Source organism: Pyrus communis, chromosome 14 (assembly GCF_041283825.1).
Source record: "Pyrus communis isolate YQ-2024b chromosome 14, ASM4128382v1, whole genome shotgun sequence".
NCBI lineage: Eukaryota > Viridiplantae > Streptophyta > Magnoliopsida > Rosales > Rosaceae > Pyrus > Pyrus communis.
Window position 1 is genome coordinate 25,346,307 of NC_142578.1, and position 17,425 is coordinate 25,363,731.

Sequence of the window (17,425 nt, forward strand, 5' to 3'; positions counted from 1 at the left end):
GAAGTTTTGTAAATGGTATGGAAAAGGCCGAACAGTTTTAGTCCAAAAATAGGGAACTTTAACAAAAAACTTCTGATACTGTTTATTTTAACGAAAAATTATATTTTTACACTAAAAAGTCAATCATAGTATTATTTATTTTACCCTTTATTTTGTTCTTATCGTTAAAATTCAAAGTTTTAAAGCTATTTTTATTAGTTTTTTTTCCAAAAAATAAAGGATGAACAGCTTTTACCATTGGTACCTGGGTTTTGCTGGTTTTAGTGGGTCTTGGTCAGAAAGGTAAAATTTCAGCGTGCACATTTCTTGTTTTCACCCTAATATCAGCATGTACGGTGTTATTTTTTGGCTACGTTGTCTTTTGAATTATTTGTTTGTTTGTATGTTTTAAATATTTTGAGTGTTGTATGCGCGCGTGCTAGTACTCGGCTAAATAGTTTAAGGAAAATTATGTAATTCGAGAAAGCGTATAATGAGTTTTACTTCTAATCTAAACAAATCAAATATCGTACAAGAAGCAAGCGAGAGCTTTATACCGATCAATAAGGAAATAGAAGCGAATTTTTATTTTTATTTTGTAATCATATTTATGTGATATAAAGAGGAAGAGGTTTGAATCAAAATCTTGATACAATAGTAAATGTTTTTAATCATTTAAGCTACACGTTCTTTATAGACTAAAGCAAACTTGATTTGCAAAACTTAAATTGAACGTAGAAACCATGTAATTTAACACCTAAGGTAAAATTAAAATGATTTCAAAAAGTACAGGCAGATCAATCCCCGCCTTTTTCATAAGAGTTTGGGTGGTTTATGAAGGACGAAAGTAAATACACTTTCATATATTGTGTCATGCATGCAATATTATATGTTTTGCCTTTTCTTCTATTGGAATAAAGAGAAATGATTTTGCACGCGTTTATTTTTATTTTTTTTTATTTGAAGGAATTTCAAACCCAAATTGAAAGGAAAATTCAGCAAGTTTCATTGGTGCAGATGAATTTGAAATTTAAACAAATCACAAATCCTTAATGGCATATATATTTTCGTTAGAAAGTTTATTCTATTAGGGTTGGCTAATCGTCTCGAAAATGAAATGTTATGGTATCATTCCGTACGTTCAATTTTATTTTATTTTAGAATTATTTTTTAAAAGCGATCTTATTTGTTGAATGCTACAAATGAATGATTTTGAATCGCTGCACACGGTTAAAAATTAGTTTCGAAATGTTTAACCTTAATCTTTAAAGAACAAAAATTCTTGTACGATCACACAAAAAAACTATTCCAAGATATTGATTCTATTAACCATCATGAGGTGGTCTAGTAGTTGGGTACAAATTCAAGATCAATATTCTACACGGCACATTTCAATTTTAATTCCTGACGCCAATAAATCACACGATAATGCTCAGAATGAAAATAAAATATCTAAGATTCTCAACCTTTAAAAATATAAACTATCATGATAAAGTCACCAATTAATCTATCTTTTAATAGAAAAATGAAGATATTGATTCTATTTCTATAAAAAGGTCAGCATGTAATGCTCTAGCAATACCAAAAAGTAAATAATTAATTAAACAAACATTCTCACGTCAATGTTGAGTTATAATTTCAGGTTAAAAAAAGCAAACTCCAAAACTGTTAAATCAAGTCGGTCACGCGTCACTGCATTCGAAATGACTGCAACAGAGCAACCCAGAAAAAGAAGATAAAAAGTAATATATATTAAAGTCCAAAAAATAAAATATTTTAAAGTTTTAAATTAAAGTTGAATTTATGTGAAGTGAACTGGACAAAGAGAGAGGATCCTCGAAAGGTTCTCTTTATAAAGATTATGAAAATCTTTTAATTATATCTGTTTATTGTATATTATGTGATCAGTTTTTATTAGATATTATTTATATTTAATTTTAAATAAAAAAATTTATCACACGATATACGATAAACAAATGTAATTAAAAAATTTCTCCAATCCTCACAAAAGTAGCCGAGGAGGAGCCTCTGGCTGGACAAAGGCAAAAAAAAAGGTACGACTCATAGCCAGGGACCGAGTCAGCCACTGAGCCAAAAGCGACAGTGTACGCTCTAACCCACCCACACACATTTCCGCATCTCTATTTCTGTACAATGTTTATTGCCATTTTATTATTATTTTATTTTATTTTCTTTTGTTGTTCTCTATTTTTTCCTTCTGAATTGTCATATTACTCTCGGAGAAAATCTGTATGGTATGAGTATACTATTAATATGAGGTTCCACAAATCAGGAATACAAAAAAAAATTTAACTTCGCTCCAAGTTCATCTTTAATTATCTATGTGACCAATTTAAGAACTTTATGCTTACGATTGAAACTGTTTATATTATAAATCACCTGTAAAAATTATTTCTTAAAAAAATCAATTAAATATGAGATCGTTTAATCATCGAATTATATGAAAATAGATGAAGAAATTTGGTAAAAAAGTTATGAACCGACTATCTATTTGCTAACTAAATAACTTTAATTTTAAATAATTTTTTATAAAGATAATTTTTTACAAAATAATTTATAATATAAATAATGTCGATTATAAGCACGAAGTTTTGCGCATACAAAAGTACGTAAATTTTTTTTATAGAGAAACACGGGACTCTCTGACATCTCATGTTTTTGGTACAATTCTCCGTACCAACACTATAAAATTTTGTGTAAAAAATATGAAGTGGTGGAGTGTTCCACTTTGAAATAATCTCTTTAGCATTTATCTTCTCTTTTTTATATATAAGGCATGGATCATTGGCACAAAATGTCATGATGGTGACATGTAAATTTCTCCCCCTTTTTGAAGGTCAAAATGTGAAGTAATCGAAATCGACGGCTGCCATGCTCTTACGTTATGGTGCATTGACACAAGGGTGAGTTAATTACCAAGAACAATTATACTTCTTTTTCTTTGTTCTGTCAATCAACAAATATACTCTTTACTGTATGATTGTAAGAGTTGTGATCGAAATTGATCCTCTGTACTATTTTTTTTTCCTTTCTAGATTCTACCCCTTGTATTCAAATTGAAACTGCTCCCCAAATTACAATTTAATTTATATGGTGTCAGGATTATATTTTTTTGTTATACCGATATATTTATACTAAGAAACGAGGGTATAAATAAGTTATTAACTCGTAATTTACGAAATTCATTCTTATTTTTCACTTACAAGGGTAGATAAATAGTTACAAACGGTAGCACTAAGTGACGGTGTCATGATCATAGTTAACATGCATAGTTCTTTCGGTCATAAAAACCTTAATTATAATTAGCAAAAAGTTGTGGGCTCAACTTTTTGTATAGTTGTACCATCAAGTCTTTAACCGCGTATGTAAGACCATCTTCAATGAAGAGGGTTAAAGATACAAAAGTAAAAAAATGACTTGATTTGTTTAAAAATTCATCTCGAACCGATAACTGGACTGTAATTTTATGGAGCTCACCATACTATTATTTGGCCAAAGGGGCATCATACTGGTCAAATGTAGCCTCTTTCTTAGCCTTTTTTTGGGCACACCTCTTTAGTTGCAATAATTGATTTAAATTCAATGGCTATATTTGAGAACACCCAACAGTAGTTTAATTAAAATAACAATAAATTTAAAGTACAAACTTAAAACTAATAAATTATTGAGAGGACTATATTTAGCCTATTCGATTAGATATGATATATGAGTATGACATGCACTTGTTCATTTAAAAATATTTTTTTACAAAACTATAATTTTAGACAGAATTATATTTAGCTATTCCAATTAGAAATGTTCTAAAATACCTTACGAGTGGTTACAAATTTATCACAGTTTTGCTAAGTTGTAACTCATTGTTTTTACAGAAGATTTGTTGTCGATTTCCCTTTACAAATGACGTGATTGATGATTAGTTCGTTAAAAGACAATGAAAAGAGAAGACTGATTGATTTAAGGTGGTTGATTAGTCCATTTCATCGTCACATATCATAACTTGGGACCATAAGAAAAGGAATTCAAATTCTCTTCGGATCTTGCTCTTCAAAGTTAAACGATCAAAAAATTCAAACTAATTAAGAGAGAGATGGAGATTCGAATTCTTAATTTGTATGAGATAGATTAAAAGAATAGACCAATATGGACCATATGATTTAAAATGAACAGTTCTGATCTTTGAATCTGTTGGCAACGGACGCAGAGATTTGGAGAATTCTAAAGATGAACCGTCAATGGATGGTGTGTTATATTATTATGTGATTACTACGTGTCCAGCTGTAAAGTGAGGATGGAGTAATGGGACTGCATTTATGGGTAGTAGAGTACAAACTCCTGTGCGCTGCTAAAAGTAAACAACTGTGGCCAAAGGCAGGGCCTTTCCGTTTTGTTGTCGTAAACTCACAGCCTATCACCGCCACCTCCAAAGCCTATCTCCAAATGTCTGCCTCAATTGCAAGCTGTTTTCCTTGCATTGTATGTGCCAATAGTAGGTACGTATGTAAAGATCAATTTCAAAACCCATAAAAAAAGTAAGTGGTTAAGACTCACTAAATTGAATTTCGTGATTTTGATTCCTATATATTGGTTGGGTTTGATTCTAAAGACCCTCTTTATACAATATTTTGAGTTTAATATATAGTTGTGAAACTCGTTGAGTTCACACTGAACTCAAACGCATAAATGTTATTTTATGTAATAAACTTGGATCACAAGATTGGAAGTGCCTCTAGTATCTCCTATGCGGATAATGAGATTTTTTACGGTGTTCTATTGTGGCATCTCATATCGCCCGGAGGAATGATCCTTATATGTATATTCATATCTCTACCTAGCACGAGGCTTTTTGGGAGCTCACTGGCTTCAGGTTCCATAGGAACTCCGAAGTTAAGCGGGTAGCGCGCGAGAGCACTCTTATGATAGGTGACCCACTAGGAAGTTCTCGTGTGAAATGACGATTTTGCCCTTGGTGGTTAATTGTCATTTTGGGGTGGTTATTTTATTTTTTGGCTGGTTGCATCTAGACCACACACACACCCTCATCCTCATCATCCTCTCCCATGTACCATCCTCTGTCTCGAACACTCACACTCTCTCTCTCTCTCCCTTTCCCTCCTTCTCACGTGTACGGACGGGGTCCAAAACCTTTGCAAACATCACAGATCGAAGTGGAAAATGGTACCATGATGTTCTAGTGAGTATTGTCTCGGATCGTGACGGCCAGCACGCCTTGATTTCGGTCGGAGTGTGTCATCTATAATATTAGATATTTTAGATTTTTTAGCAATTATAATTTTGAACAATATAAAAATTACATAGTAAGTATGGAATATAAGATACTTTAGAGCACCATAAAATTTTTGTGTGGAGAATATGTTGTATACAACCAATATGGTCATCTGATGAGTGAGGTAATCAATAGTGTTTGCTATATTTATCGAAATCTTTAGTCGTTAGATCCTTGCTAACAAATTTAGCTCTTCATTTGTTTCGTTCATCTCATACAACGTGAAACATAGTAAAATTTTTGCCCTCATAAACTGCTAACATTGTAACAAGGTGAAAGCTAGACTTTGACCCAACTAAAAAAACCATATTATTCTCTCCAATTAAAAAAAACATGGGTTAAAAATTAAAGAGAAAGCAAGAAGATTGTTAGGGCATATGGATCTCGGGAAAGAACTGAGGTACGCGGAAACCTTCACCTGACCGGGTCCTTGCACTGCACTGCACAGGCAGGCTGCCTCCTCTCCTCTTCCTCTCGCGATTCTTGTGTTAATTTCAATAAGATATTATACATGTATAATATCTTAGTGAAATCATATTGTTCGAACAAGTTGACTATCGTTGATGTTATAAAAATGGAAACCAGTTTTTTTTGGTTCGTTAGATTTTAGTGCTAATTTAGCTTCGAGCTGAATTGGTTTTGTCTGTTTTTATTTTTAAAGATAAATGAGTACCTTATACATAAACGTCACATATCCTCGATGGGGGATATTTTGATCAAAGTAGTTCTGCTACTAAAATGCCCTTCAAAAGTAGTAATGTAACATTATATCAACTTTTGTAATGAAAGTTACTTTCCATTTTTATCCGTTACTTTGCAGTAGTTTAAGGACCAACTTAGTACAAAAAAAAAAGAAAAGGGTTTGAAGAACCAGAATGGAAACTCTAAAAATTTGGAGACAAATGCCAAAGTAACCCTGTAGAATACCAGTAAGTGACAAAATAAAGAGGAGACATACGATGTACAATTTGTATTTGTATATTTTGGATTTTGGACAAACTGTGTAAACAAATTGGTATTTTTAAGTAATTTCCGCAGACACATAAATTTGCTGGCCTGGTGAGTGAGATGCGTAGAAAGACTCACCCTCCAAACCGGATCCTATTCCCTACTCGCTCACTGCTCTGCTGCTGCCACCAATTTGCGACCATATTTTTTTCTTTTTTCTTTTTATTTTTTTCACACCGATATTTTACTTGGAAAACTAATAAAAAAAAATTTGAAAATTTTAAATTTTAACAATAATGGTAAAATAAAGTGTAAAATAAATAGTACCAGAATTAAATTTTTAGTGTAAAAATATAATTTTTCGTTAAAATGAATAGTACCAGAAGTTTTTCGTTAAAGTTCCGTATTTTACTATATTTATATCTCTTTTTATATTACTTTAACTAGTTTAGATAAGGAATCAGTCACTAATTAAATATCGAACATTCAAACTAAAAACAAATGTATTACAGTTTCGATACTTATATAAAGTTAAAAATGTAATATTTCTTTTATAAATGAAAAAGAATCTCACTGACCAGTAATTGCTGTGACCATGTTTTTTCAATGGGAAAAGTTAAGGAGACTTTGCTAAAAATAGGATTCTCCGTAAACTTTCCGGCACTTCATGATTTTGTACAGTTTACATGCTAATAATATAAAATATTATGTAAAAATATAAAGCGCGGAGAGTTTACAGAGTTTACTCTTTTTCAATATTTGACCCGTATTCATTTCTTCCCATTATTTTATAATAATTCGCATATCACCATCTCAGCCTCGATTTCTACCCCCTGCTCCCTTCAGATTTGAATCATGAAGTCTCCTCATTCCTTCCTCTCTCTCTCACTATCTCTCTATCCTCCTATATTAGCTTCCATCTTCTCAGAGCCTTCAAAACCTCCCTCCTTTGAAAGCTGAAACCTCTTCAACTTTTTGATTTGATGCAGCTGAAAATTATCGTCCAAAATCTGTTTTTGCTTAATTTGTTACACTAATCCGTTTTTTTACAAAAATCCCATTTGAAAGCGGCAAGCTTTTTTAGATGAACATGGCGGCACAGAAGCACTTACACGAGCTGCTAAGAGAAGACCAGGAGCCGTTTCTGCTCAAGAACTACATTGCCGATAAACGCTGCCAGCTGAAAAGTGCTTCCACCAAGAGCCAACAAAACTTACAGGTCAAAAAACGCAGACCCATCTCCCAAGTTTCAAACTTTCCCGGCAATCTCTGCAAAAACGCCTGCTTTTTCTCCCTCCAAGACTCGCCGGACCTCAGGAAATCCCCGCTCTTTGACTTCTCGTCGCCAGCGGCCAAAAGCCCATGTAAAAGCCCCAACGCCATCTTCCTCCAAATTCCGAACAGAACCGCCGCCCTGCTCGTGGAAGCCGCGATGAGGATTCAGAAGCAGTCGGCGAATTCTAAACCAAAAACCCAGAACAAAAATCACGGGTTCGGGCTATTCGGGTCGTTTTTGAAGAGGTTAACGAATCGGAATCGGACCCCAAAGCGGGAAGTCCACGGCGAAGGTGGGGTTCAGGTCTCGGTGAATGACATTCTCCGGTGGGATTCGTCAGTCGGGAGGAGAAAGATTTCTTCCGATCAGGTGGAGGAAAAGGTTGAGTCTTGTTTGGAAGTTGAGGACAAAAGTGCTTCTCTGATAAGCACTAGGAGGCCCAGCAGTGCGGTGTGGTCCGAAACCAATGAAGCCACTTCAAGCAGCTGCAGCCAGTCTGAGGAGGACACAACCGATACAGATTATGCTTGTAATTGTGAAAAGCTTATTGCTTTTTGTGAAAGTCCTTTCCGTTTCGTCCTCCAACCAACCCCCCCTCCGTCCGGCAGCCGGACGCCGGAGTTCACGTCGCCGGTAACGTCCCCTAGTCGCCACAAACAAGAGGTTTGTCTTTTTCTTTGGCTTTTACCAACTCTGTTTTTTATTGCCATGACTAAATAATTTAGACACCGAGCTGGGGACTCGGTCTGCTTAACGGACGGTCCGAGTCAACTCACTGGGGAACTTACAGAATTGTCGGCAACATGATCAATTTTGTATAGATTTGGGGTTGCAAATTTAGGCAGATTGGAGGGTTATATGTGTCAATTTGTATGATCAACAAGTGTATACTTTTTGTATGTAAGTGCTGCATTGTAAATCTCTTTTTTGCAAGACACCGTCTAGTAATATTATTTGATAAGAAAAGACAAATTTGGCCTTGTTTTCCTGTGTTGGATCCCATCATGGAGTCCCGACATTTGAAAAATTATGTACTTTCTGTTGTTGGTCAGACACATTCTCTAAAATTTATAAGAAAAGTCAATCGGCCATGCAATTATGGATCTGGGATTTAATCTAAATTGTTATTTTATTTCTTAATTACATATTAGTGTTTTGATTAGGGTTTTGATGTGTTAATAGGAGGAGGGGTTGAAGAAGTCCCAAGCAGAAGTGGAGGAGGAGGAAGAGAAGGAACAATGCAGTCCTGTTTCTGTATTGGACCCTCCGTTCCAAGACGACGACGAGGGACGTGACCGTGACGGTGAGGACGATGACGACGAAGACGGTTGTGATTTGGAGTGCAGCTATGCCAATGTACAGAGTATGTAATAATTCCCATGCTATACTAAACTTTTGTACCCTTGTTTGTTTGTGTGGTCCTTTTCATTGAGCTTGTTACTGTTTGTTATGTACTACATGAAAATGCTTAGCAAAGATTGTTTTGTCATGACACCATGTTTATCTTTGTGGGATCCATAGCCAGATTGCATCTCCATGTTCTTATCGAGTTTTGGCTCAGATGTATCGGTCAGAACGCTTGTTTTATTGCGTTCTATACTGATGCAACCTACGTGGATTTGCAGTTATAACTGCATATGTGACCCACTGTTTGTTTTCTGATGTCAATGTGCGTATGTTAGTTCAACCCTAGTTGTTCATTTCAAATTTGTGTCTGTGTTTTGAAAGTTTTTGGCGGTTTTCGGTTTTGATCAGACCCTTGTTTTTTATTTATAGGCTCATTGATTCCCCTGCTTCAAAATATGGCAATCATTAATCTAGTTTCTGCATTTTTTTTTCTTCCTGTTTTGTGGTGGAACCCGTTGGAGGCACGAGAGTTGTTCCCTTCCCCCGCTCTGTTTTTCCTCGGCATCATTACAACTAAATAGAGTTCCGTATATAGGACATGAGAGTAGGAGAGGTTCAGTTCAAAGTTTCGAAATTAGAGCTGCACATTAATAGAAGTTGGAAGTATGCATATGTTTGTGTACGTGCCTTTATTTTTTTTACCCATCACAGGAACAAATGTTGGTTCCCATATGTGGTAATTAACGTAATAGGTTATTTTTGAGTGTATGGACAAGCCTAATAGTACTTTTAAAATTTTCAAACAAGTAACTAATTTGGTATTTCCTGCATTGAATTTGCAGGAACAAAGCATCACCTTCTGCAGAAGCTTCGTAGATTTGAGCAATTGGCGGGGTTAGATCCAATTGAACTCGAGAAAAGAATGCTAGAAGAAGATGACGATGATGATGAATGCGAAGAAGATGAGTCTGAAACATCAGATAGCAGCAGTGAAGAAACTCTTGATGGGCTTCTCAGAGAAGTACTTTCCAAATTAAACTTTCCTTGTAACAAAAGAATCCCCGAAGATGTGCAGATATTGGCCATGGATCTCATTGTCGAGGAGCAGAGAGAAGATGATTCTTCCGACAGAAGAGAAGAGGTGGTGAGACAGGTCTGCAAGAGATTCGAGTCCTGGAAAGAGGTGGAGTCGAACACCATTGACATGATGGTGGAACAAGATTTTCGAAAGGAGCTCGACGAGTGGAAGAAAAGTCAAGATCAAGTGGGAGAGACTGCAATGGAGATTGAACTTGCCATCTTTAGCCTGCTGGTGGAGGAAATGGCAATTGAACTAGTTTGATTAACTCAAAAATTAATCAACCGGGAAAGGCTTGATGTTAAGGGGACTATTCCAAAGAGTTTTGGCATAAAGTTTTAAATTTTTGTTTCCAAATCAAAATATGATCACTTGGAGATAGTCTGACATGCACTGTGAAGCAGGAAATAGGCATAAGATGGTAACATGCCAGAGGAAGTAATTAGAGGGACTTGGGGTTAGGTGGGTGACATGTATATGGATCATGTATGTAGTTGAGGGGCACCGGTGTATCTACGTATCCGTACGTATTTAGACATGGCATGTACAATTCTTGGCCCTTTTAAATACCCATATTATTTCCTAAATTTTATCAGTTTAGCATTTGTAATTTCCGTTCTTCTTTTCTCGGCACTCTTTCACTTTGTTATAACTTTTGAACTGAACAACTCATTTAAAGAATAAATGCACATAAACAACGAGAGTAGTGTAGAAGAAGAAATGATGCGTGGAAATCATTACTCTTTTTGCACAAAGACAACAAGAATAGTGTCTAAAGGAAAAGGTACGTGAAAATCATTACCTTTTTTGCACAAAAACAACGAGAGTAGTGTTTAAAAGCATAAAACTTTAGTACATCAAAGTATGATAAAACGAGAAAGATTCAAAAGTGTCAAGGATCCAATAAAGTGGAAACCTACACTTTACCAAACCAATATTCTTTGGCAAGGAAGCCAAGCAATTGAGTTGAAGAGTGTCTTGACAAACGAATAAAGCTAAGGACTTGAGACACTTAACACAAATTGATAAGCCTTGTTGTTCTTCTTTTTGGTTTTTGCTTATATTGGATAAAATTAAGTTGGGATAATGATATGTTAATCTTGTCTTTTTGCAATAATTGACATTATTGAACCCTTTATTAGTTCAATGTATTGTAGTATGTGACTAACTAGTACTCGGGAGTGTTGCAAAGTTCTCACTTATCCTTTAATTTCAATCTTCTCAATTCTACTCATGTCACGTGTACTCTATTAGTACGCAAAACTAATTAGTATTGTGGTAGTGATAGGACTATCTACTCGGCTATATTATTGACCAAGATCATAGCTACAAAACAATCATTTTATTAAGTGGACACTGTTTGACTTCTTACATGTAAAAAGTCATTTGTCCTTAGTTGTCGATGACAATTTAATATATATAGTCTGAAAATATCTTATTAAAATAAAAAGTTTTGTTTTGTTTTGTTTTTTTTTAACATGTCATAATATAATTGATCTGCTGGAAGAGATGACTCCTTACATTTAAAGAGCCAAACATTTTCATATGGAACATCAAGGGAGTGGAAGTAGAAAAACGAAAAGTGGAAACGGAAGTGGATCAATTTCGAATGGCTAGATATTCACACCCATTTAACTAATTATTGACTAGATGCGAGCTACATAGCAACCTTCTTTGCATACGCATTTTTGCTTAGACATTTATGCATCTAAGTTCGAATTTATTTTTATGAATATTTATATGAGTTTAGAGTAGAGTATCGTTGTTATAATTCCTCGTTTCATAAGTCTCTTCTCATATGCCCCATAGGCTTGTTTTTTGAAAACACCATAGGCTTGTAAGTTTGGCAATAGTTTAGGGTCCTCTGGGTTGGTGTTAGCCTGGTTCGGTTTGTTGTTAGCATTTCTAGGCCCAGATCTCTTGCTTCTTTCACTTATAACATGGGTAGGATAAATGACGGACCGAAACGGCCGGTTGGACCGGTAGGCTAAAGACACAAATCAAACTCTTCTTCAAAAAACTAGAAAGTACGTAAAATATAGAGGTATTCGTTGATTTTCACCCGAATTTGTAAATAGTTGTCAATTTTTTTTTTTTATGAATTTTAATTTAAATCAATTACTCCATCTGAATTGTTATAATTGGCCAATTTTCTCTCTAGACTTTAATTTAGCTAGTTGCCTCTCTGAATTTTTTTTTAGAGTAAAAGAGAATTCCATTGTTCATGATATACAAAGACACGCATATGAAAAACAAATCAATGGCCTCTAAAAAGCCTTGACGAACAAAACCTAGTGGGAAAAAAACTCAACGAAGGAAAAGAGGCCCCACATGCATATTAAACTTAGACCTTCACCATAGACTCAGAGTGGCAAAGGTCCATAAGCCACCACGGACCAGTATCCACCCACATTGATAACTCACGACATTGTAGGCTGAATCAGGCTAGATGATGTGCAATCTCATTAGCATCCCTTGAAACATAGTTCATGAACACTTGGTTCACATGCAAAAAAGCTCGAATGTTATTGACATAAGCACCATCAGCAGCCAAGCACTCCTTATCTTGGTTAATTAATTGGACAGACCTCAATGAATCTGATTCCACTATCAACGGAACACAACCAAAGTTCAGGGCCAATTCCAATGCTTTCTTGATCGCATGAAGCTCTAAAGTAAGGATTGAAATCAGAGAAGGAGCAGACATAGACAACACACATACAAGATCACCATTAGACCCACGAACAATCGCTCCAATTCCACAACATCCATTCATCACATCCATTCCACCATCAACATTTAATTTGAAAAAACCCACCGTCGGGGGGACCCATGAACTGATTCGATGTTCTGGCGATGAAGTACTCCTATGGGCAGTGGCGGATCTAGGATTTTAGTATAGGGTGGTCCTAACTTCTCAAACCCCGAATCAGACCATGATACCAAATCCACTATTTTTTTCCTCATGCAACCATGGCAGCAAGGAAAGAAAGGTGGTGCAAGTCGCGACCTGTGAGTGGGTAGGTGCAGACGTCCTTCCATGGCAAAGAGAGGGTTGGATTATGAGTGGGCAAGGCTGGGTTCGACGGAAGATGTTTTGGCGGAGGGGATGGCTTAGCGGGGGAGAGGCTTTTGCAGATGAGATTTGTGGCAGACAACAACATAGGCTTAGAAGGAGAGATTGGCTGTTTGGTTATGGGTGCAATGTTAGAGTTGGTTGTTTGGTTATAGATTTAGAGAGAGTTTTGGTTGATATGTGTCTTTTATTTATTGGTGGTCAGTAAAACAATACAGTGATTAGTCAATGTCTAAATATTGTCTTTTTTTAATGGTTTGGCTCAAAACGTATCGTTTTGGCCAAGTAATGTGAAAGAAAAGGTCATATTCTTTCTCCTTCTGTTTTGCAGAAGGTGCTCGGCGGCCATGGTTGCTCTTTTCCTCCACCACAGCCCAGATTTGGGTGTTCCTTGGAGGTTTTCATAGCCACTTTTCTGAGCCTTTGGGTGGTCCTGGGACCACCTTGGTCCCTTAATAGACCATGGAGAAGATTCATAGTTGTTCACATTAGGGATAAAATTCAAACAAAAAAAATACATAGTGAATTAGGGGAAGAGAAGAAGAAGAAAAATACAATATGTTGTCTACATTATGGATAAAAGTTTAGATGGTTAATCAGCTAAATTAGTGTTCAAGAAGGATATTGGCCAATAACAAAAGTTAGGAGGGTAATTGATCAAAATTAAATTTCATGAAAAAAATTGTCAACTCCTTATAAATCTGAGAAGATAAAATCGACAAATAACTCTGAAACATAAAGCACCTGTTCACCTTTCTCCCACGTGTGGAACAAATAGTTGGGAACGAAATCAAATTTTTTCAGTACTGATGCACGTGCCATTATTTTAAAAGGAATACAATTTAAGCACATGATCTTTTGTGGGACAAGTCACACCTAGCAGGACCAACATTTAATTACGTTTTCCAAATGGTCCAAAATCTGACTTCTAGTAGCGCACTGCCAAATTCCACAAATAATGTATATAAAACTCAGTACTGGTGAATAATTGGACGCACCACCGTCCTCAACCTCTCATAGTTTAATGGGGATCTTGTTCTACAAAAATCCTAAAATATAAATATATTAAACAAGAATGTTAAGGAATCTCTCTTTAAAGTGAAAATTTTTATAGACATGTCATCTCATATTTTTAGCACAATGTTTCATAATGTTGGCATGAGAATTAAGTTAAACTGTGAGATAGTAGAGAATCCATAAAAAGTCTCATTTTAAAAGAGTCTCCTTAATATTTATCTATATGGAATAGTCTACAAACGGAGAATATATTTTTACTTACTATGATTTAGTACATTTATTTTCACATAAAATTAGAAGTTAAAAGTTGAATATCCTGAATCACAAGTTTGATAAATTTATTTCTATATTGTTGCATTAAAAAAGAAAAAAACTTTGCGTACATTGGGAATCATTCCATGTGTTGTAATACAAGTGAGGACATAGTTGATATGGAGAAATTTTTATACATAATGAAAACGCAAAGTCACGTGGTATTCCATTTCACGTGTTATAATAAGAATGAATAACATAATTGATGTCATATTTCAAAATATTTTAATAAAAATTAATCACATATTATAAAGTTGAATGATAAAGATGACTGCATTTTAAGGGGGCATTTGTTACACCTCTTTAGGACGGACTGGCTTGGACTAGCTTAAATAAGACCATAATCCTGCGTTTGGTAGGTTCTTAGACTAAAATAAATGGGACTCACCCCGACTAAGAGTCCTTCCGCGCTTCGCTAACCCTCGCTATCTAATCCCAAGCTTTCCCTTGGTGTTAAGGCGGACTAGAAAGGAAACAAGGCCAACATCCCCAATCCCCAACTTTCACTCCAATCCCTCTGTGCTCCACTTCTTCTTCTATGGTGCCGTCACCATGGCCAAGCTGTGGGTCACTGCACCACCCAAGTACCCAACCCAACCTTCAAAGAAACCCAGCAATAACATTCAACCATCTAGAAGGCAAGCAAACAATTTCCATGGAATTTTATAGAATATTTGTGAAAGAAGAACAAAAATTGAGGAAAGAAAAAGGTGCAGTACTCCGCCTTCTTCTTCTGTGCGCTATACGGATCGAGAGGTTACTATCCAAATCGTTGTTGTCGGTAGATGATACGGCCAAAATCAGTGTGTCGGTGGCGACCTACTGTCGTTGGACGGTACACCCGAGAAGTGGATCGAGAGGTTAGTGATGAAGGTTTGAGATGGGTTTTTGAAGTCTTAATTAATTTGCGAATCTAGGTTGTCTTGAATAGTAGTGTGATCTGGGTTTGTGAAATGAGCATTGATTGTTAGCTTGGAATTTCACGAATTCAATTGGAGGTTTTCATAATTTTCTTTTATTTTTAATAGAAAATAAATTAAAATATAATAATAACAATAATTTATTGTTAGTCTAGCTTCTTAGTCCGACACTGCACTAAATGCTTCACTAAGCTAGTCCAGCTTAGTCTAGTCTAAGTCAGTCCAGCTTAGTCCCTGAAGTTAGTCCAGTTCGAGATAGTTCGGTGCAACAAACGCATCCTAAGTGTATTGAAAATTACTTGGTGATATTTCCACAACTTTATATATTAATAAAATAAATAATTGATGACATTAAATGTCTCGAATAAATCATAAAATCTCTTGTCGAAAAGCTAAGATATACTTTAATTAAAAATAAATAAGCATTATGAAATGGCCATGGTAACCTACCATCTATGACTTGCGCATCAGAGAAATGGTCCCCTGTCCAGTCTCCACCCATCAAAATACAAATCAAAGTAGATAGTATATAAAACATAAAGCACTTTAGAGCCTTTTTCTCCCACGTGGGGTTTTACATTTCTGGAACCCCCAGCACTTCCACGTTTAAATATTTTTCAAACACACCTTGGAACTCAATCCACAAAATAACATTCAACACGTTTAAAATACTTGCATGCAACATTGGTCACCTTCAATAGCTTTCTTTCTTCTTCTATAACTATCAATATCCCTCATTTGCAAATCCTAGCTAGATACTTCTTCATTAACAATGGCAAATTTAACCGATGATAGATCGTCTTCAACTTCGATTATTTCTGTTCCAACCCTAATGCAAACTAGTATGGGGGTGGTTAAAAAGAGAAAGGCAGGGAGGAAGAAGTTCACAGAGACTAGGCACCCAGTTTACAAAGGTGTGAGGCAAAGGTGTGGGAAGTGGGTGTGTGAGCTGAGGCAACCGGATCACAAGAAATCGCGGATATGGCTCGGAACTTTCACTAGCCCTGACATGGCTGCTAGGGCTTATGATGCCGCGCTTCGAGTCGAATGCTTATACCGTAAAGGACATACAATGTGCTGCCTTAGAGGCTGCCGAGGCATTCTTGGAGGTTAAAGGTAAAGCCTCTTCATCTTCTTCTTTGAAGTTGGAGAAGGTAGAGGAAGAAGAGGTGAGAAAAGTTGTGTATTTGGATGAGGAGGAGTTGTTCAACATGCCGGGGTTGATTGATAGCATGGCTGAGGGTTTGATCCTCACTCCACCATCCCTGCAAAAGGGTTTTAATTGGAACGAATATGACGACGACGACTGGGGGAATAATACTACTGACATTTCCTTGTGGAGTGACTGATTCTTTTCAATATTTTTTCTGGCGGGCGGGTACTTCTATTGATTCTTAATTTGAATTTGATCATCTTGTAGTTGCTCGTTCAATTCAATATATGCAAGTGAGTGAGACATATAGAGTTACATTTAAATTTAATTTATATTCCTTTTTTAATTAGTGGGTTGTGATCCATGATTACTTATACTACATTTTATATCTCTATCAATCTACTATGTGTCACCCTTTCTATGTGTGTTATTTTTGTCATTAATAGTATGTTGAATTTGATTTGAAACATTTTCATTATTACGAAGATAAGTAACACTAGGCCAAAATCGATATATGAGAGTTGGAATTGACAAAAAATAAGGCATGACGACTGGAAGGAGAGATTCAGTATTTGAGGAAGTATTTATCAATTAAGTCTTGTCATCTAGTTATATGAATAATACTTGGCAAATTAAAAGATGAGGAGGAGTTCCTACTCAAAACTTTTTGTTTTTAATTGATAGATTTTCGTGTTTATAATCATAACCGTTTCTATCATAAATCATTCTATAAAGATCATGTCTACAAAAAATCAATTAAAACTAGGGTATTTTTAGTCCTTGAATTGTATAAAAATAGATAGAAGAAAATAGTAAAAGCATTACAAACCGTCTATTTATTTTCTACAATTGATTGACTTAATGACCTTAGTTTTAATCCATTTTTTTGCAAAGATGATTTTTACAAAGTGATTTATAGTATGAACGGTTCCGATAATATATAAGCACAAAGTTCTGTGAGTCAGACATGAATTTTGAGTAGCCAAGCATTGCTCTAATTATATATGAACACTG

General features: G+C 35.5%; 1 protein-coding gene and 1 pseudogene across 1 annotated transcript; both read left to right on the top strand.

The window, feature by feature from the left end:
* The first annotated feature begins 7,067 nt into the window (after positions 1 to 7,067).
* Positions 7,068 to 10,543, top strand: LOC137713836 (uncharacterized). Its single transcript, XM_068453192.2, has 3 exons — positions 7,068 to 8,171; positions 8,691 to 8,871; positions 9,698 to 10,543. Exons 1-3 carry the CDS (start codon positions 7,317 to 7,319, stop codon positions 10,195 to 10,197), a joined length of 1,536 nt encoding a protein of 511 aa, XP_068309293.1. The 5' UTR covers positions 7,068 to 7,316; the 3' UTR covers positions 10,198 to 10,543.
* A 5,022-nt stretch (positions 10,544 to 15,565) lies between these two features.
* LOC137712023 (dehydration-responsive element-binding protein 1D pseudogene) lies at positions 15,566 to 16,754 on the top strand (annotated as a pseudogene).
* Positions 16,755 to 17,425: the final 671 nt, after the last annotated feature.